The sequence below is a fragment of the Synchiropus splendidus genome, chromosome 3, assembly GCF_027744825.2.
Source record: "Synchiropus splendidus isolate RoL2022-P1 chromosome 3, RoL_Sspl_1.0, whole genome shotgun sequence".
In the NCBI taxonomy this organism is placed as follows: Eukaryota; Metazoa; Chordata; class Actinopteri; order Syngnathiformes; family Callionymidae; genus Synchiropus; species Synchiropus splendidus.
Genome location: NC_071336.1, coordinates 23,237,391 through 23,258,684, shown reverse-complemented (window position 1 = coordinate 23,258,684; position 21,294 = coordinate 23,237,391). Strand labels below are relative to the sequence as shown.

Genomic DNA, 21,294 nt, shown 5'->3' with positions numbered 1-21,294 from the left:
ACAGCGAGAAGTTGTTTTTGTAAAACCCAAACAGACTGCTATTAGTAAGTGTTTGATCTGTTTACCCTGTCAGGAGTAGAAAGCCTGCCCGCAGCAATGCACTCTTGCTTTTGCACTCGCGCTCCACGAGAGCAAAGTTTGTTTGTCAGCTCTAATTTGGCTTGTAAACGCATGGCACCACTGCTTCCCAGTGTCCTTGGTGCTATGTAACTAAAGAGCTGCCATCCCGCTCTTTCTCCTCCACCCGCCGCCGCCGCCCCCTCCTGTTCCCCCGCACATCAAGAGACGGCAGCCTGATCAAGCCTAATAGGGCTCAGTAATTAGTGTCTTTGCATGGAGCCTGTCTGCACACCGCCGCCCTGAGCAGGTTGGGGAAAGACTGCCATCCACTTGACAGAGTGGAAGAAAAAACAACAATGAAATGTTAACTATGTGGACCAAATTAACTTGGCAGCGGTAAACACAATCTCACTCCAAACAATACTGACATTAATTAGGAAACCAATATATCATTTCAAAGTTCAAGCCATTATATGAACTTGAAAAATCGCTGGAAAGTCAGCATGATGGTTTGAAAATGTAAACAGGAGAGTCTGCATGCCACACTGGCTTTAGCCACAGAACCACTGTGACAACTAAAGAGCGATCGGATCATCGGGAAACTTTTGGTTGCATTGAAATATGCTGCGCGCAGTTCCCTTGAGATGATGCGAAATGTTCCCTCAGATGTTTTTATTTTACCATCCTGTTCCAAAAATCGTTTTCTTTACTTGTGGAGACGACCAAAACACAATGTACATTAACAGGATGATGTTGTCATAATGTAATAATAATAACAACAACAATAATATTAATAATATTTATTATTATTGGGGTTGTTGTCACTAATATATAGCAGTAGTAATTGTAATATAACACTACTACTACTACTAATAATAATAATAATGATAATAATAATAATAATAGTAATAATAACAATAACCACGACAATAGCAACAACAACAACAACAATAATAATAATAATAATAATGGAGATGTTTTATTTGGATGGCTTTTCTCATTTACAATGCAAGCAGAAATAGAAATCACAAAAGATTTTATTTTTATTTTCTTCCTATTCGAAAAATGTTTACTTATACTACAGCGTAGATTTACTGTGTCCCTTCATCTGATTTTATGAAAACATGTCCATGTTTTGGTTGTTGCTTGTGGCTGCTGCACAAACTTGATGGAGCTGCTGTGTGTTTGATTCGCTGCTTCCTCACTTCAACAGGCACAAAGGAAGAAAGGAAGAGGCCGAACGCCACCAACTGTTAGCCGACCTGGACTGAGAGGTGACACCGTGCTGGGAGAGTGTCGTCTGCTGCCCGTAGCTGCTCGTTAAATCGATAGGAGATCAAACAATGCACACGTCCGGCTCTTTTGCTTGGACGCGGGGGCTCGTTTAACGAAAGGTAAACTTGTATTTTTACCGACTACAAACAAAGCTAGCTAAATTAGCTTAGCCTCCATTGGCCAACAATAAGCGTCGTTTTATGGCTACATCGTCTGTAAGAGACTCTACCACCGTAGGGATATGTTTGCGAGATCTGCCCTGTATGTAATATATCATGCAGCTGTTTGAATGTGGTTGTTTTTCTGAAATTTAAGCGACATATTAACTGAAAACCAACGTGCTAACAAAGTAGTAGTTGTGCAATAGCAGCGCATTAAGCGCAGCAAATGCCCTTTCTTAAGCAGCAAACGCAGAAGTCATTCTACGACTGGAATCTCGGAGTTTGTAAAATAACACGAACATTACATTGATATTTTAAACCACTGTGTAGCCTCAGGCGTGAAGTGTTTGTAGGCCGCGCCAGGTCAGGATGAACCTTCGTGCTCTTGCTACGTTGACTTCCCCATTTGAAGTTCCCCTTTCTTGTATTCAAATGCGAATCTGGACAGTCGCATTATTTAACAGTCCATCGTTTTGACTGCAGGATCAAATGAAAGAGGGTGGAAATGGAACTTGACCCAACCAGTCAAGTAGAGTCACCATTTTCTTCGTCATAATGGTGAGTAATCAGATTGCAGCTGTCTTGATCAGTTCATTTCCTTACAGTGCACCACTGTTTGGGTGTCTGTCAGTGATGTGGTCGTTTTACGCGGCCAGATCTCTTCGACCTATCTGCCAAAATGAGCGACCCATGTTCTCAAAACATTTAGTGCGTTTCTGGCTTCGCTAATGTTTATCCCTCAAAATATTCCTCATTTCACTTCGCTTTGTGGTTCAAGTAAGATGCGTTTGTTGTTGTCAGAAATGTGTGTGCACGTGTGTTAAACCACCTATTCTGCTTTTCTCATCAAATCTCTCAAAGGATCAATATGACCCTTTGAAGTCTTTGCCTTGATTCTATTAGATTAATGATTATAAATGTCATAAACTGAAACAAGCCTTAGGTTTTATTATAACGTAAACGGGGAGTTTGGTTACCTCATAGGCTTTGATGACTTCAAATATGAACACAATCACAGCAGCCTTGTCTGTGATATGTGGAGAGGTTGAAATGGGGAGTATAGAGTTTTATTAAGCTTCATTTCTTATTACTGTATCTCCATGTCACCGTCAGATATTTGCGGCAAAACCCAAGCCCAAACTTATGTGGGCTCATGCAGGATTGCTGAACTAAATGATGGTTAATCCTTAATTTCATTGCTATGACTTTATACATATCCTCAAGAGCAACGATCATTTCTTACTTTTTTTCCCTCCATTCCTCCATAAACTTTGATTGCTCAGAAATGAGCGTGAAATAGTCTGGCCCAGTGTCATAACATGCTGACCTTAAAGTTCCAATATTTTAGGTGTTGCAAATAAAATAAGCAATGATTTAATGTTGACTTCTGTGATTTGTTGATGATTTTTAGCCCCAACTATTTAATAACATTACAATAATTGAATAATTGTTGCAATGTTGTAAAGGCAATTTGGATTTTGTGGCTCCTAGTATAAATTGCTAGTAGTTAGTGATGCAAATTGACACATCGGTAACAAGTTGAAGTGTTTTTTGTGCTGTACAACTACTTCTAATCTCAAGAAGATTGAAGTCTGTATACGTAACCTTAATGGACATGCACTAAATTCACAAAGCATTTATGAAGGCAGGTATTCAAACAAATTTATATTTTGCAATTAGAACACAATTTCTTAATTTGAATGGTGACTGGATCATTGTGATTTTCTTACCCATTCCGTGCTGCTAATAATAAATGGAAGTAAAAGTGAAGTGGGAAATTGTGGAAGATGATTTCCCAATTTGCAAAGGTGGGGAAATGCAGAGCAATATAGAGAACAAAGGCAGTTTGGGGCATTGTCCAACCTTATTCTCTGACTGTCCTCACCTCAAGTTGCAACATGCAAGCGAACACCTTGCAAAACATTTTGCGAATCTCGGAAATTTGTATAATTATGTATTTGAATTTAACTCATTCAGCACTTGGAGGTGGTTGAGCTTAAGGTGATTCATTTGTTTTTGAAACAATCATTAAAACCCTTTTCATTTGGGGATTGGTCAATTTTTTTAATTAGTCAGTGTGTGGTTCATTTAGAGGTAGTTGCTTAAAAAATTAAAAGGAATCCATTTTTTTTTTTTTTTTTTACCTTTTGCTTATTGTTGTATCATGGTAGTGTTTTTAGGTGTTTTCATTTCAGCTGAGTGTGTCTAAAAATGTTCTTTTTCTGCAGGGTTGGATGGGTTCCTTGTATGCATGACTTGTTTTGAGCGGCCTGATGGGAAGACACTGTGGATAGTCCTTTCGTCGGGAAACAAGGAGAGTCATCCCATGCCCCCGCTTCGGAGGGCCTGTCAGTATGAAGAAGATAAGCCTTAAGACCATCCGCAAGTCCCTCAGCATAAAGGGCAAAGAGGATGGCAACTTCGTCATGCTCCAGCAGCCCTCGGTGACCGCCGAGTTTTCAAAGGAAGAGTCGCTTTTTGGCGGCTGTTATACCAAAGACCTGTCGGGCTGTGATCTTGGCAGCGAAGACGACAAGAGTGGGCAAAATAAGGGTCGTTCAAAAAGCGAGGGGATTATGGGATCTCTGAAGAGAAGGCTGTCTGCCAAGCAGAAGGCGAAGGGGAAAGGTGGCTCTTCGACTATTGGCTCAGTGGATGATGATGACACCTTCTCTTCATCCTCTGCCCCGATTAGCTTCAATGAGGTGAAAGCCCAAAGGCCTCTAAGATCTGCGTCACTACACAGTCACCATTACAGCCCCTCGCCCTGGCCGTTTCGACCAGTCAACTCTGAGGATGCTTGTATCAAGATGGAGGTAAAGGTGAAAGCCATGGTTCATTCTCCTAGTCCAAGTCCCAATCTCAACGGCGTCCGCAAAGACTATCATGATCTACAGATGGAAGGGCTTTTCCATGACCAAGCAGAGTCCCTAAAAAACGGTGAGCTGCACCTGAACATTGATGAAAATGATGTGCCTGTGGTGCTGGGGCTAACGCCTCAGGACTATATTCAGTACACAATGCCTTTAGACGAGGGAATATACCCAGAAGGATCACATTCTTGCTGCTTAGACACCTTGTCTCCTATGGAGGTGGTGGCCGAGGCCGACACTAGGTCTATACTTGCCGACCAGGGTCAAGAGGATCACGAACTGGATAATGGATTGTCACCAGACTTGTTTATGGACACTTCAGTGAATAGTCTTCTCATCAGTTCTGCCAGTTTGATGCTCCACAGCTCGAGGGTAGACATCCCGCCACCTCTCACTCCGCCCTTGCCACCTTCAGGAAGCCATGGACATATCCCGAGGACTTTTTCAGGGTTCAGCTCATCAGACAGCCAGGTTGCTGAGAGAGTAAGACATCACCTCAACTTTGACCCCAATTCAGCTCCTGGGGTAAGCCGGGTTTATGACTCCGTCCAGAGTAGCGGTCCTATGGTGGTGACCAGCCTGACTGAGGAGCTAAAGAAACTAGCGAGGCAGGGCTGGTACTGGGGCCCCATCACCCGTTCGGAGGCGGAGGAGAAGCTGGTGAACTTGGCGGATGGTTCATTCCTAGTTAGAGACAGTTCGGACGACAGGTACCTGCTCAGCCTCAGTTTCAGGTCACAGGGGAAAACCCTTCACACCCGCATTGAACACTCGAATGGACGCTTCAGCTTCTACGAGCAGCCAGACGTGGAGGGACACACGTCCATAGTTGAGCTCATTGAACACTCCATCAAAGACTCAGAGAATGGAGCTTTCTGTTATTCCAGGTCTCGAATAGCAGGATCTGCAACCTACCCCGTCAGACTCACCAACCCAGTGTCTCGGTTTATGCAAGTGCGCTCTCTGCAGTACCTCTGTCGCTTTGTCATCAGACAGTACACAAGAATAGACCTTATCCAGAAACTGCCCTTACCCAACAAGATGAAAGATTACCTGCAGGAGAAGCACTACTGAGGACACGTGTGGGACAGCGGTGACATTTTTGCACTTTTGTCTTCTGTTAAGAGATTTAATCAAGGTTTACACACTAGAATGGTGGCGGTTGTTTCCATGCGACAGTGTTGGGATTCAGTTTGGATCTGCAGCTGTTCGTCATACACCGGCAGATGTAACCTATTCCATTATTTAGCCGACGAATAAAACCCACCGGTGTTTTTATTCAATGCACTCTTGAGACACTCAATTCGAGCCTTTGCCGCCTCCAGGAATGATTGGATATCATTGTCTTTTTCCATTACGTGCTTCGAAAGGCAGTTGTTTACATGAAAAAGTGGGGCGTCATACTCCACCATTCTGCACATCAAATCTGTTTGTGATTATGAAAGAAATGTGGAACTATGGTTTCAAAAATGTTGATTTGACATTGGCAATCGAAATTGTGTTGTTTGCAGAAACCGTAATGTCAATCATAGTGATGGCAATTGTGTTTCAGGATGATCTGTACGCAGGTACAGGTCCGACAGGTTCATAAAGGATACACCGTCTTTAGCTCTTTTTAATGCACAGGATTTTTTTCTTCACAATTATAAGAATCTAGAGGAGAAATGCCAGTCATTTATTTATGATGCTCCATGTTATTCTGTTGCGAAAACCGTTTCTAATGAAGATCTGATGCAACTTCCCCCGGAAAATGCTTTCTTCACATTTTTCATGGTGCAATCGTACTTGCGATGACCTGCATGGGCTTTGATGTGCAAAATGAGTGGAGTTGAGTCTTAAGCTCTCCAGCTGAATCTTTTAATTCAATAATGAATGTCCAAAATATAGCTTGGAGGTCTGTAATATCCCAGCCACACCAGGAATTCTTTGGTTTGTCCTCTACAGCTCGATAGGTTCTGATAAAATGACAGAATTGACATCTCGGCTCAAAACATTTTTATTGTAACACCATTTGAATACGTCTTTTCTTTGAACTAGTCCACACAGCTGACCAAGTTTCTTTGTCCAGATGTGCCCAAGAAATTCTACTGTGGCTACTAAGTTTTGAGCCAAATCACCTATCTCATGTCTGAATACAGTGGTACTAATAATGCTGGAGATTCACTCTGTGCTTTGGGAGAAGCGGCAAATATTCCTCTTTGTACTTTTCTGTTAAGCAACGGGAATGTAACACAAACTGCACAATTGCGGGCCAATTCCAGACAAAGGCAAACTCCTCAAGACTTCGATCTGCATGTAATGGCAGCTTCTATATTAAAGGCTTAGTTGCCAAGTGTAGATGGGATGAGAAGTTGTGACGCCATGCGAATATAAACAAGCTGCAATAAGATTGAATCATGACCTAGCACTGGCTGTTTTTGTCACCCATTATCAGCGATTAACCTGACTCCGACCGATTAAGTGAAAAAAGTTGTCTTTGCATCGAGGCGGGGTTTGAACATCAGCCTAGAAAGAGCTGCATGGCCGATTGTTAGTCGAAAGGAGAGCAACGTTATTGTCTCTGCTGAGCTGCATTACGTCCCAACTTGCTGTTTGAACCAGAGCTAAGGGAAGAGCACACAGTTTGCTACGCAAGTGCTTTATTATAACCTGACAGGGAATTGTTTCTATGAATGAGCTTCTTTTGACATCCATGACCTTAAAAGTATTCAAAACAAATTGTTGGTTAGGCTGCGGGAGCATATATGTAGTTTTGGTTGACTGAAGTTGACAAAGCTAAAGGTAGATTTCAAATGATGTTGCATGTTTTAAAGTCTTAGAAGCATTTAAAGCTTTGAGTTGTATAGGAATGAAGGATCTAGATAGTGTTTGGCAGTGTAGGGGGGGATGGTTTTTTTTCCAAACAAACATTGGTTGAAGATATACAAGATATGTACTGTTATCCATCAGGAGCTCTTCGAGGGAGGAGGCGTGTTCGCTTGTTTCAGGCATCAGTTCCCAGCAGTTTCAGATGAAAATGAGTTGCTCATGAATGTTCGGGTGATATACATGGATGTGTACCTGCCTTCACTTGCCCCCCTCCATGTATTTTACAGTTTCACATTTGTTCTTTAGCTCTTCATTTTCTGTTTAGATGGAGTCTATCATGTTTTTGTGTTGTGACATCAGTGGGCTCGAGTGCACGGCACCAGCATTGTTTCAAAGCCTGCGCTTTGCTCATGGGCTCTCCAAGGAATAGGATCACAGCCAGAATGTGGATGTAAATTTGATTTTACTTTTCGTTTGCATGCGTGTTATTTTCAGTTCAAATGTGAAAGTTTTGTCATTCAGTGTTTCCTTTGTGTTTTTTTTGTTTTCAAAAGAAATTCTTCATGCAATTTTTTGACAAGCTGGAACTTCCATACTTTGCTTCAACGTTTTTTTTTTTTTTCTTTAATTCTACTGGTGAAACACGAAAATGTCTCGGTGAAGCATCTCCACGAGTAAACATGAGTTATTACGAGCTGATGTTTGGCCCTCACGGAAACATCCTGGTACAGATCGGAAGACTATTTTATTTGAAATGTGTTAGGACACATTTGTGCTGCTTACGGATATGATTGCCTTTTCTTGTGTTTAACAACAGGGAAACAGAATGTCACCAATTTAGAAGTACAAAAACACTGACTTCAGTTTTCATCTTGGGAGAGAAGTAGCTTGAGCTACTTCGTCAGATGGAGAGCATCGTAGCGGTAATTTCCCCCCCGTAGAATAACTGGTTCAGGCCAGTTCTCATTGGTTGTCAATTTTCCGAAATTGTCTTTTGTATATTTTCTCTTCAAATCAACAGTGATTTATTGCACATTTTGGATACAGTCTGAAAGGTTTTTGTATCTGCCGATTAATAAAAAAGCAAAACAAAAAGACTTCTTTTTATGTCCTTCGTGTGGTCACTGGTTAATCCCTTTGTTGCACAAGCTGGTAGATAAACTCCAATGAATTGTCACTAGTATAGATTATTTATTTATTTATTTATTATATATATATTTATTACACCTCTGCATAACATTGTATTCTTGTTGACATTAAAGAAAAGAGAAAAAAGTAATATCGAGAACCTACAAACAACTTGATTAACATTGTTTTTGTCTGCAACAGAAAAGACTTAAAGTGCATCAATTTGCCTGAATAAAAAATAAAAATAAAAAATTATACTTTATTATAGTACGTCAAAAAAAATGTTCCCTGAGGTCACATGCGCCCCAGAAGGACTGCTCTATGGTCATAGGAACCAGAGCCACTGAAGCGCTCTCGGCGCCACCCCTTGTCACAGAGGTGAAATACACCTAGCTCAATTTTAAATTCACTGCATGTAAACCAGGAGAACATGACGCCGTCGGACTCAGCAGCGTAATCGAACTGTTGCCTTAGTCGAGCTACTCTTGGCATGTAACCCCAGTCACTGTTAACATATGTGTTCCTGCTCGGTTGGAGCAAAAATCCTACAGTAACTGCCGCCCTTTGAGGCCTACAAGTCTAATCATGTACAACGATGATATAAAATCCTGATCGTGTGGGAGATCCTCTATGCTGACATTGAATTTCAGGATATTTTATACCCGCACAATGTGCAGCGGTGAACAAAAGTGCTCAAGATGTACTCTGTGTGGTTCTTGGCGGAAACAGTTTACACTGGAGAAAGCATCCATCATTCCTCCGTTGCCTCAGATTTATGATCCGTCCCTGCCATCTGGTGCTCTGCGTGGTGTTCCCATTTTTCACCTACAACAGGGATGATGTTGACAGCACGAATTAGCCAGTATATGTATCGCTTTAAATTGCCAAGCCAGGAAAGCATTGGTTTGTCTTGCAGGTAATAATAAAGATGGCGTAACCTGCTGGCAACAGATGTCGCTCTGCTCAGGGAGAAACCTTCACTTCTTTTAATGCCTTTGATTTCATGCGAGTGGCGCTGCACGGCGCGGAGACGCCGTCCTTCTCCATCTATCAAACATGAGTCGCCTCTGAACCCAAATTAGCCCTGTTAGCTCCCGAACTGCACTCATCATTCTCTGGACCTCACACCAAGCAGCACCTTAGCATCGCGCTACAGAATCTTCTGACACACTTCTTCTTCCCTTTCGGCATACAAACTTGCAGATCAGACACCTTATTAACTGCCTCACAAAAAAATTCATATTCATATCAGGAAGGGTAGAGCCATACACAATGTGGATTTAACTGGAAACTGGTGTGCAAGCATTTGGGAAGTACGTACCGGAGGTTCTGGAGCTGGACAGTCTTGTGATACCAGATGGCCTTTGCCTGAGGGTGCTGGAAAAGAGGAATCCAAACAACTTGATGGAAGTCAGTTTTTGGCAATTGTAGATTTATGTCTTGTTAGAACATACAACATGTGTGGCAAAGATTGTGCCAAAGGTTAGTGGAAGAATTGACGTAAGAACGACTGGCACTGTTTGAACACCCGAACAATGGCACACAACTTTTTAAGGAAAAAAAAACACAATAATAATACTTAAATTAGAATAGATGGCCTCATAATATTACTAATAATAACAATAATAATAATTAAAAAACCCAGCTTTTTTTAATATTACATAAACTTCCCACTTTGTTGTACCATGTGGATGACATATCTAGAAACTTTAAAATGCATATTTTTTCCTGCTATTGTGGCCATGATACCCTCCTCCCCAAAAACAACAAAAAATAAATCTTTTTAGAAAAAAAAAAAGACAATGCAACTTGTCTGGCATTAACACAGGGATAAACTGTTTTTAGAAGTGTTGTGAAAAAAAAAAAAAAAAAAACAGTTTTCTGAAATTTTCCCACTAAAAACATGCCATTAAACGACTGGTCTGGCGATGACTTGGTTTAAGGGGTGGGAAACTAACGTCACAGAGTTCACACTTTTGAAATGAAATGAAGTGAAAATGTTATTAAACACGTCAACAATTTAAGGATTTCAAAGTAGCCAATTCTGAAGAAAATAATGACAATAATGAAATTCATTTTTAAGTTATTAAAAAGGGCTACACGATTTAAATATTAAACGTGTGTGAGGACGTCAAACACAACATTAAGGATCTCTAACATATGACTAAAAAATGTTTTTATTACAGACTCATAAAGGCAGCCACAACAGGAAGGAAAATTGTCTGATATATTTTAGCACTCCGGTGTGTGTAATAAAGGCTCGCACAGGCAGTGAGGAGTCATGACTTCATGCATTATTTTGTTGTTGTTTTTGTGTGTGTGTGTTTAACTTCTGTTTTCTAGACGGATCCACCGGTCAATAATCCACTGTAGCACTCTCCAGGGTGCTCACTGTTACGTTGCGCTGGGTGTGACGGTTTATTCTGCATGTGGCTCTTCAAACAAGCGTCTTAACCTCTGATCGAAATAGTCTCTAATACTTGTTTTCAATTGTGATCCAGGTAAAGATACAGTATTTATTTGTCTTTTCTGCTGAATTCTGAACCATGTGCTAATAAATGCCCACAAACAATTTAATTTTCCGAACACAAATGTATTATTCCTCCTGAAATTTCAATGGTTTAAAAAATGAAATCCAAGCTTTATACATTACATGTTGAGGGAACTCAGTGATATTGTTGTAGACTATTTATATTCCAGATAGAACAAGATTTTTCTGGCAAGAAGGCAAACAGGTGGTGACCATCAGGAAATGTATAGGGAATGTTTACGGTGGGAAATCATGCTTCTCTGTCTCACCAAGCACCAGTGTCTGTCCTTGGCTGGTGGTCCATCAGGTCGCAGCAAAGATGTTGGGGAGATGAAATGAGAACAGGTGGCGGTTTGTCGTAAAACAAGGGGGATGGAGATCTCCTGGAGATCCTGGATTGGAGCCACGGACAGTCAAGCAGCGCTGATCCCACCTTTACAGTGAAGCTGCCACTGAATGTCAGTTGGCTCCCTGATGAAAGAGCAGTTGCTACCTGACACGTTTGCTTCCTATGTGTCACGATCAAGGTTATGTTTGCAAGGTAAAGAAATGAAGTGCGTTTGTGCGGTCGAGAGGGAACAATATTACATTTAAACAATTGATTTCAACAATTTTCAATTGGAATGAATTTGGTATATTACTGAATCAAATGATGATACATACATTGAAACAACAAAATATTGCTTATTTGGCATCAGTTTGACAATAAATCACGATGGTGGCTATATTCAAGTTTTTATATCACCTTGTTTAAACTCAAGCTCTTTTAATGTCTTGAAAATATTTGTATAAGAATTAAAATTTAATAAGAATTTCAAGTACATTCAGAGTAGTGGAAACCCTGACCATTGTGTGGCGAAAAACATCCCTGAACAAAAGCTAACAGATGCTGTTGTTTGCTTTGGTTCAGGGATTCCTCCACGTTTGTTGTTGTTGTTATCATCCTAGCTGTGACGTGTCTTGTGCATCAGTGTGATCAGTGGACCAGGAACTCCTGCACTTACAAAGGTTCCCTGTTGTCTGGAGAGCAAATTGTTAAATTAAATTAATTTAAATTAAATTATTTTTTTCAAGGGATTAACTAATAGTAATGATGTTGTAATTAATGAATCGTAATTAACTTGTTAAAGTCCCACCACCATATATATATATATATATAAGAAAGAATAAGATGGATTAAGAAGTCTCGATCTAAACTATAAAATACTGAATAAACATAATGACTCAAATCTCAGGTGCTGCTGACTTAAAGCTGCACAATGTAGTTTCAGATTGTTTTGGGTGGTGCCATGACAGTTGGTAATATACACCACTCAGTCAAGCATAAAGTAACTTTTGAGGTGTAAACATGTCTGAAATTCCTTTTTAACTTTTAATAGTTGACTATTAAAAGGCACTATATCACTACAGTTGATCTATACTTGCTCTATATCACTACAGCTGATCTCATAGTGTGGGCATTTCCAGCTGGGAGAAGACCCAGCACGCACCAATTTTCCACCAGTTTTTTTAAGTATTTTGGTGACAGTGGCAGTTTTCAGGCAGTGAAAACTTCTACACCGTGCTTGACACTTTCTGAAGGAAAAAAAAGAGGTTGATTTAATAGGATGCATCATTTCAAATTTTGTGTCAAAGATTGTCGTAGTAGAACCCATCACTCTGCACCATCCAGTGTGCGAGTCAGTCAGTGTGTTGCATTGTGGGTAATGCTGTTCACCTTCACCTTCTTCTGCCGCTTATCTGGGGTTGAGTCGCGGAGGCAGCATTCGGAGCAAGGAAGCCCAAACTTCTCGATCCGCACAAACCTCCTCAGCTCTTCCCGGGGGATCCCGAGGCGTTCCCAGGCCAGACTGGAGACATAATCTCTCCAGCTAGTCCTGGGTCTTCTCCGGGGTCTCCTCCCGGTAGGACATGCCCAGAGGCGTCCAGGAGGCATCTAGATCAGATGCCCGAGCCACCTCAGCTGGTTCCTCTCGATGTGGAGGAGCAGCGGCTCCACCCCGAGCTCCTCCCGGATGACCGAACTCCTCACCCTATCTCTAAGGGTGCGCCCAGCAACCCTGTGGAGGAAACTCATCTCAGCCGCTTGTATCCGCGATCTCATCCTTTCGGTCATTACCCAAAGCTCGTGACCATCGGTGAGGGTGGGAACGTAAATCGATCGCTAATGGTTTTATGATGTACAATCTAGTCCTTCATTAGATTATACTCCCGCTGCTATACCCAAAACAGATTATTGCAAAACATCCAGTTTTCTTTTTTATATGAACAGTTTTTAAATAAATATCTGAAGACGTTATTCACTACTATACTCGTCCACTAGATAGCAAAGACTGATCCCGGGGTCGCGGTGACTCACAGGACGCATGGATAAACTTTTTCCTGGCGCAGTAAAAGGCACAATGTCCAACGTATAATTGAGGATGCTGGACAGCTCGATGCTTTGACGAATGTTTACTCCCTCAGAGGAAGATGGCAGAGCGTGCAGTTTGTCAGGGAAACAGCTGATGTGTCAAGGTCTGAGAACGGTTACCCAGGGTTCAGGTGGCTGCCGGTCAGTATGGCCGCCGAGAGACTTCTGAGGAATGACCTCAATAACAAGCAGCAGTGATTTCCCATCTTGTTTTAACTGAAGACCGCCTGAACAAGTTCAGTCTTCTGGTTGCTGATGAGGCTCATTTGCTCGTGGCTCCGGTGGTAAAGGTCAGCACACTATTGATTAGAGACGGGTCCACGCTAAACAAGTGATTGCATGATTCAATCCGCTGCAGAGCTGCTTCAGATAAACACACAGTTGAAGACCGTGATGGAGTGAAACTGCTGCTGGTGATGACGATGATGCGTGTGGTATTCATCGCTTTATTCTGGGGTCACTTTTATAAACTGCAGAGCTCACACTTGCTGCGTTGAGATTGCACCAAAAAATATTGTTTACACAGATTCTCCTCTCTGATGGAGAAGATCAGAGGAGCCGCCTCTATCTCCTCCATTGATGTAAATCAGAACCAGCACTCTCAGGTAGCTTGAAAGTTGGCCTGGAGGGAAGTCTTTTAAAATTAGATCCAAACTGAATGAATTGTGAGCTGCACTCAAGTGAGCCCGCAACTCTGATATACAGGGGAGTGGATCCGCACTTGGCCAGGTGAAGATTGAATGAGTTAAAATGTCATAACACACTGGAGGAGAATGATGCCATGGAATCAGTGGAGTTGCATCTGATCTGAATGTATTCCAACAGCCACATAAAGAGACAGCGACTACCTGGAATGATTTGAAATAACTGGAGCTCATCATCTGGCTGATATGTCTCCATCCAGCCTCCTCGTATTAAATCTGTCAGCTCCTCTCTTCTTCTCACCACAGCCGAGGGCTTCCCTCTGAAATACCTCCCTCTCAATACTGTCCATGTTATTTAGATCTGCTATGTCAATGGAGATTAGCCGTCCTGGACTTGAATGCCTCTTTCCCCACGAGAGCAAACTGTCCCTTCAATGCAGGTCTTGCATGAAATGGCTAAATTCAACACGCTGTAGTCAATGAAATATTCATCCGTAAATCAGGGTCAAGTACTTAGTGTGTCCTGCCATACAGCTCTGCCGCTATCATTTCCAGTTAGTCAATAATGTAATGCCAATTTGCTGAGTGGAAATGGCCACTGGCCACGCACTTGTAATGAAGACCGGGAGAGCGTTCAACTTAATTCTGCGAGGGGAGAATTCTTGAATATTCACGGCTGTTGTTGCTTTATTTTATTTATTTTATTTGGGCATGCAACTATCTAGTCGCCCACAAATTTTAGGTAGTTTGATGTATGTCAATGTTCGAATTAGTGCTGCGACGATAAGTTGACGTCATCGATAACGTTGACAACAAAAATTTGTCGACGTCGTGTTGCTGTTGGTGGAAACACATACAGGTTGCAGGATGGGCATTGAGAACTGGTTGTTATTCAGAAGCAGTGAGAAAATATCACATTCACATATCAATCATTAAGATATGTTCATTTCTGTTCCTTTCATTGGTCCCTGACTGAGGTCCGACTCCAACTGGACACTCTGTGCGCCGTAGGCTCCGCGTCACCACCTCCGACTGACCGCCTCAGTCACAGTCACGGAGGAGTTTGAGCGTCGTACTGTTCAAAAGTGTGGTTTAGTTTTGTTTGCGAAGATGAGCAAACCCCTTCGACACCATGGTAGAATGATGAAAAAGTGTTTGGTCTGTGACGCCACACACCCTCCAGCTAGCAGCTAGCATGTCAGTTAGCACGGAGCTAACTTGTAAGAGGAGATTGATTTGTTTTCATTGATGTCACACGCGTCACATCTGCGCGACTAGAGTGATTTTTAATTTTTTTACAGCGATGTAGTGAAGTGTCCTCAGTGTCTCTCCTTCTCCTCCTAATAATAACCAGAACTGAACTAGGGAGCTACACTGAACACATTGTTTTAGAATATTATTCAAACAAGACCTTTTGATGTGGATGTTGATCAGATATTTTATATGGGATACATATGTGTATAGTGATGACTTTAAATTCTTCTCAAGGACCAATAAAGAGCTCCGTTTTAAAGAGCTGGTGCTCTCTGTCAACAGTTTTATGGTCTATGCTTCAAAGGGTGAATCCATGTTCCTGGATTATGTGTTGTTATTTTAATAAACTTGTTTAATAATGTCTGGAGTCGGAGTATCACAGTGAGATGATTCAAGCAACTTGAGGATAAACAGAAATTCCACACAGGTCCAAACAAAGGTAGACTAGTCGACTAAGCGATAAAATAATGGACAGATTAGTGGGCAGTTAGTTGCAGCCCTAGTTGAAATAGAAGTGCCTAAACAGAACATGCAACATCCACACCAAACTAGTGACATCTTTTTCTAACCATTTGTTTTTATATGTATTAAAACTCGCTTTTCTCCACCTTCAAAAGGTCAAAGCAATCGCTAGAATGAGAACCTCAACCGAGCATGATGAAAAAATTGGGTGCTCTTGAAAAGGGTAATTCAAGTGTTCTCTGTTTGATTGAGAGCCTTAAGAGATGTGAAGTGCCGTGTGGTGCAACAAGCCACGAGCAAACACAGCCACACACGCGTACGTCGGCTGATTTTAAAATATACACGTGGCGAAGAGAGAAGCATAGAATAAACAGTGCCTCATTAGTTTTACTTCTTGGTGGATAAATGACAGTCAAAAAGAAGCAGCTGAAGTAAATTGCCATCTCCTTGGATTGGGAGAAGTGATGCTTATGCATTTGTTTTGCCCTCAAATACCTCTGTTTGATATATACGTTTGCAAACTAGACTTGGCCAACTGTCATGCAAAATTTATACATGAAATTCAGCTTTGATGAATGAATGATCTTTTGTAAATGGCAGCCCGAGTGTATGATATTTTTAACTCTGCCACCAAGGTTATTGGCTACAGTTATCTCTCAGTAAGGTAACTTAAATTAGATTTTAAGTTTTTTTCAAGTTCTTTTCCTGTTGACAACAAGACAAACAAGAGAATCTTAGTTCTGTGGCCACAAATCTTTTGAAGGAGGGGTAACTGAGTCGAGTGCAGCAGCCCTGCAGTCCCACTGAGCTCTTGCTATCAATGATATCTACAGTAAAATGGTAGATATAAGGTATCAAAAACCATGAATAAAATACAGTGCTATAATATGGTGTTGAAAAAATGATTGGATTAGTGGAGGTCTTTTTTTTTTAATTAAATTAAATTTTTTTCAAGAATTAGGGTCTTGTCAGTTCCTCTCAAATGTTGTTTGATATCTGATGGGGAATTTATTTGCGTTCATTTGCGAATTATTTCGATTCATTTCCAGAGCTCATGAGCCCTCCCACTCCTCCTCATGCCGCGCAGTGCAGCAGTCAAGCCGCCGCTCTTCCCTCATGCAGCATCAGACAGGTAAACATGGTGTTGAAGTGATGTCCTCAGTCGGAGGATTAGACATTTTGGATTGTAGGTAGGTTGTTACAAACACTAAATTGCCTTTTTGTTTACATTGACATTTCAAACTGGCTCATTGTAAAATGTATAAAATTGAAATGAAAGAACTTGCTGGAAGCAAACTGTCAGCGATAAACCAACTCACCACCACCAACTATAATAATTTTTTTTTTCTGGTTTGACCATCAGGCTCCTAAAGTGTCTGTTCACGTGCCTGTTTATTGTATCAATTTTATTTATTTATTTATTTTTGAGACTTTTAACACTCCTTCAAGAAGGTGACCAAACTAAAAGTGTGAGTCAGAGGATGCACAAGCCAGATTCAGGTGGAGGAGGCTGACCTGCGATGGCAAAACCTGATGACAAATGCTGACAGACAAAGAAGAATTGTCATTCTGCAGATGTTATGTTGGACATTCCTGCTAAACTGTTAACAGGCAAATGCTGTTTTTTTTTTTGGCTGCAATAAACACGACGACCCATAGATGTCATTGTTCAGCAACAGATTTTCTGTGCCAGTCTTCCCGGTTCCTCAGGACGAAGTGAGAATACTATACCGGTACAATTGCGTCGCTGTGATGCATTTGTCGACACAGATAAGTGTAATATGTGCTCCCTCATGCAGATTTGTCATCATTATCTTCATCATCATCATCATCTTGGCTGCAAAAGGTTCCTCTATTTCTGTATCTGACACAAAAGAAATGAATGACTGGCCCTGATTCATACAGCCAACAAACACATACGCCAACTGTTTAATCACATCCCCTGTTCCCTTATTTGAATGAATCACCCCAGATCGGCCGGAACAGATTTAATTTTCAGGTATGATTATCTGCAGCCATTATTCATATTTTTCACTGATGCTGAAGAGAGTGCCTTTTTTAATAAAACTTTCCACTCAGTTCAAACGTTTTTTAAAAATTTTTTTTATGAATAACGGTGGATCATTCCTGTCAGTTTTTGAATTATGTTAAGCAGCTGCCTCCTGATTCCTGCAGCACAAATGTTATATTTACGACAAACAGCGACTTCTATTCGGCAGTAAATACGCCAGTGTAAAGGTTTAGCATTTATGATTCACAAAGGTGGAAGGCTGTCAGCTTCTTTGCTGCAGTGCTTGGATCTTTAAGAGTGAGGAGACGAGGGATGTGGAGCAGACGTGGGTGGTATTTAAAACTACATATAAATAACTAAAAAGTGTAAATAAATAAATGTATGATACCCCCATCAAGAGGCTGCTACCTGTCTGTTGCAATAGGAAAACAAATAGGAGAAATAAAGGTGGTCTTTGGTTAATAAGGGGAACAAAAAACAAGTGGTCGACTGTCAAATCTTGTGACCTTTCATACGTCTGCGGCAGGGTAATATAACAGAAGCATGATTCATCCGACCTGGCCACCATCCTCCTTTACTTTGTGCTCCAGTTCTCATGCGTCCATTTTTGGCAGTTTCGGCAGTGGGCTGAGAACAGGGGTCATCATGGCATCCTCTGGATCTGTCAATGCAGCTCCATTGTCATAGACTGCAAAACACAGTGCAGAGAAGATGCTCAGACCATTCAGTACTTCAGACAAAAAACAAACTAGAGAGAGCTGCAGTTTTGGTGGCAAGTGCTGTTATTCCTACGTTAGTAAAGAAAGTGTACAGTTCCAAAACCTGTTTTAGTCACATCAATATATCCTTCTTTTGCTGCTTATTCGAGGTTGGGTCGCGGAGGCAGCATTCGGAGCAAGGAGGCCCAAACTTCCCCATCCGCACAAACCTCCTCAGCTCATCCCGGGGGATCCCGAGGCGTTCCCAGGCCAGACCGGAGACATAATCTCTCCAGCGAGTCCTGGATCTTCCCTGGGGTCTCCTCCCGGTAGAACATGCCCGGAACACAGGGAGGCGTCCAGGGAGGATCAGATGCCCGAGCCACCTCAGCTGGTTCCTCTCGATGTGGAGGAGCAGCGGCTCCACACCGAGCGCCTCCCGGATGACCGAACTCCTCACCCTATCTCTACGGGTGCGCCCAGCAACCCTGCAAAGGAAACTCATCTCAGCCGCTTGTATCCGCGATCTCATCCTTTCGGTCATGACCCAAAGCTCGTGACCATAGGTGAGGATGGGAACGTAGATTGATCGGTAAATCGAGAGCTTCGTCTTGTGACTCAGCTCCCTCTTCACCGCGATGGTCTGATACAGCGACCACATCACTGCTGCCGCTGCACCAACCTGTCTATCAATCTCACGCTCCCCTTTTCCCTCACTCGAGAACAAGACCCCGAGATACTTAAACTCCACCACTTGGGGCAAGAACTCTCCACCGACCCGGAGAGAGCAAACCACCTTATTCCGGTCGATTTAGCTCCGAAGCCATTTTAGCCAGGCATGCAGGACCACGTTTGATTGTGGCTCGTACCTGAACTCACATTTTCCACCATTGAGAAAGAAGCCCTTCCTTTCTAAAACCTCAACTATGAATTGATCATTCCTGCGTGTACCTGTGATTTGTTCAACAGAAATACAGACCGTTCTTTGTCATCGCTGCCATGAGATCCGACTTTCAAAAGACCACTTTTCAGTTTCCGGGCCTAAATTGAGCTGTCACTTTCAAGACTTAAAAAAATATGGATTTAAAAATCCACCATTGGCTGCCTGCAAGCTGTACAAGAAACAGCAGGGTCTTTTCATTGTTCCTTTTGCACTGGTGAGATTTTTTCCTACTCAAAGGAAAGAGGCAATTAAAGAGTGCAGCGCAGGAAAGCTGCACTTACTTTTGGCAATGAAATAAAATATGACTGATCTCTGAATTCTGAGGAGGTTTGGGTTGCAGAGATGATAGCGACTTAAAATGTAATATTTTAGAATCTTTATTCGAATCCCTTCGCAATATCCAATTGCATTGCCATTAATGACAACATGACTCCTTGTTATGGACAATTACAGATAAGCGTGTCAGAAAATATTGATACTTTAGAATGTCGTGGTACTTTATTTTGCAATATTTTAGCAATAATTTTGCTTAAATATTGCAATCGTGTCATTTAGCCTTGATATTCTCAGCTGTCTATATCACTATTTAATACAGAGATACTTGGATATGCTGTTGCATTTGTGACACGCTTCATTCTAGTGTTTTCTTTTCTCATACTGAAGTTATCTTTTTGACTAAAGAAGCGATTCATTCCTCTCTTAACTGGGCAGATGTCCAATAAACTCGTTTTCATGCACAGAATGTTGTGCTGCGTTATCTGATTTTAGAATATATTGCTGAACTTACAGTATCGCAATATATTGCAACGCATCACATCGCCACTCCTGTATCGGGATAAGTATACCTGCCAACACACAGCCCTAACTACAGATCAGGCTATAGATATTGATGCAAACTGTAATTTCAAACTTAAAACTAACCCAGACTTGACTTATCCACTGAGCTGCATTTCTTAATTTGACATTTTTCTTGAGATTTTATTTTTCATTTTTCATGAAAATTACAGCAACGCTGTAAAATAGTGCCTAGTTCAGACTGCTGACTAGATCCTACCTGTGTTCGTCCTGCCACTTCTAGTGCGTTTGATGTTCCGGCCCATTGTGTTTTCAAGTTTGACACATTTGCTGGAGAAGACGTTTGATGTATTTTTCAAATACGACCTTGGACTGACGTTAAACACAAAGAGATGAAAGCTGACATACCGGATATTGATCAACGATGTTAAGCATCAGGGGAATTCAGAGATATTGATGTCATTGCCACAACATTAGAAACACACACAACCCTCAGAGGACATGTTAACAGCGGGTAGGAATCGAAATATTTCAGCAAAGTACCAGTCGTACTTTGCTATAAATTAAAATCCAAACCGCATGTCAGTAAAGAAAGTGGCTGAGACTGGAGGAACAGAGATGCTAGAAAAAAAGATGATATTTACTTACTCAGATGAGCGATGCAGCGACTTCTGACGGTCTCAGAGTATCCCCGTGTGTATACATTAGCTCGCCTGTGCTTTATGTAATTGATTTGATGTGTGGATACACAACACTTTTTTTTAATCTTATCTCCACTTCATGTGACTCATCTCCATCACCATCTCATCTTCAGTTGCAGTGACCTGCCCTGAGCTACGTCAGTTTCCATGCCGCAGGTATCTAAGGTATTCTCCACGGTACCAGCTGGTGCACAACTTGTGCCTGTTTGATCCTTTTGGCAGAAAACCCAAACTGAATTGAAGTGTATTTTTAGAATTCTAGCTAATAAAGAGATGCTGTTGCCTACAGTGATGCTGGGTAGATGCGTCATCTCTCGCTCACATGCCACTTCTCATTACTTTTAACCTGTATTGGCCCTACAATGCTGCATATGCTTTCCAGGTGAAGGACCGGTTTTGTCACGTCAGGTTGTCTATATTATTCTGATCCATGTTTGTGGTTTTATCCTGACATACAACCTCCCAAAATTAATGACAAAATCAACAAATAAATTTTTAGTAGCTTTTTTGAACGAGGAATTTTCCTGTCACAAATCAG

At 41.6% G+C, this 21,294-nt stretch overlaps 1 protein-coding gene across 1 annotated transcript; it reads left to right on the top strand.

Annotated features, from left to right (window-relative positions):
* Nucleotides 1-1,273: 1,273 nt before the first annotated feature.
* LOC128756452 (suppressor of cytokine signaling 6) lies at nt 1,274-8,256 on the top strand. Its single transcript, XM_053860986.1, has 3 exons — nt 1,274-1,454; nt 1,980-2,054; nt 3,725-8,256. Exon 3 carries the CDS (start codon nt 3,851-3,853, stop codon nt 5,441-5,443), a length of 1,593 nt encoding a protein of 530 aa, XP_053716961.1. The 5' UTR covers nt 1,274-1,454; nt 1,980-2,054; nt 3,725-3,850; the 3' UTR covers nt 5,444-8,256.
* The last annotated feature ends 13,038 nt before the right edge of the window (nt 8,257-21,294 follow it).

Bases quoted from the DNA above. Each gene is read 5' to 3' on its own strand.
- LOC128756452 (XM_053860986.1), top strand. From the start codon at position 3,851: ATGAAGAAGATAAGCCTTAAGACCATCCGCAAGTCCCTCAGCATAAAG.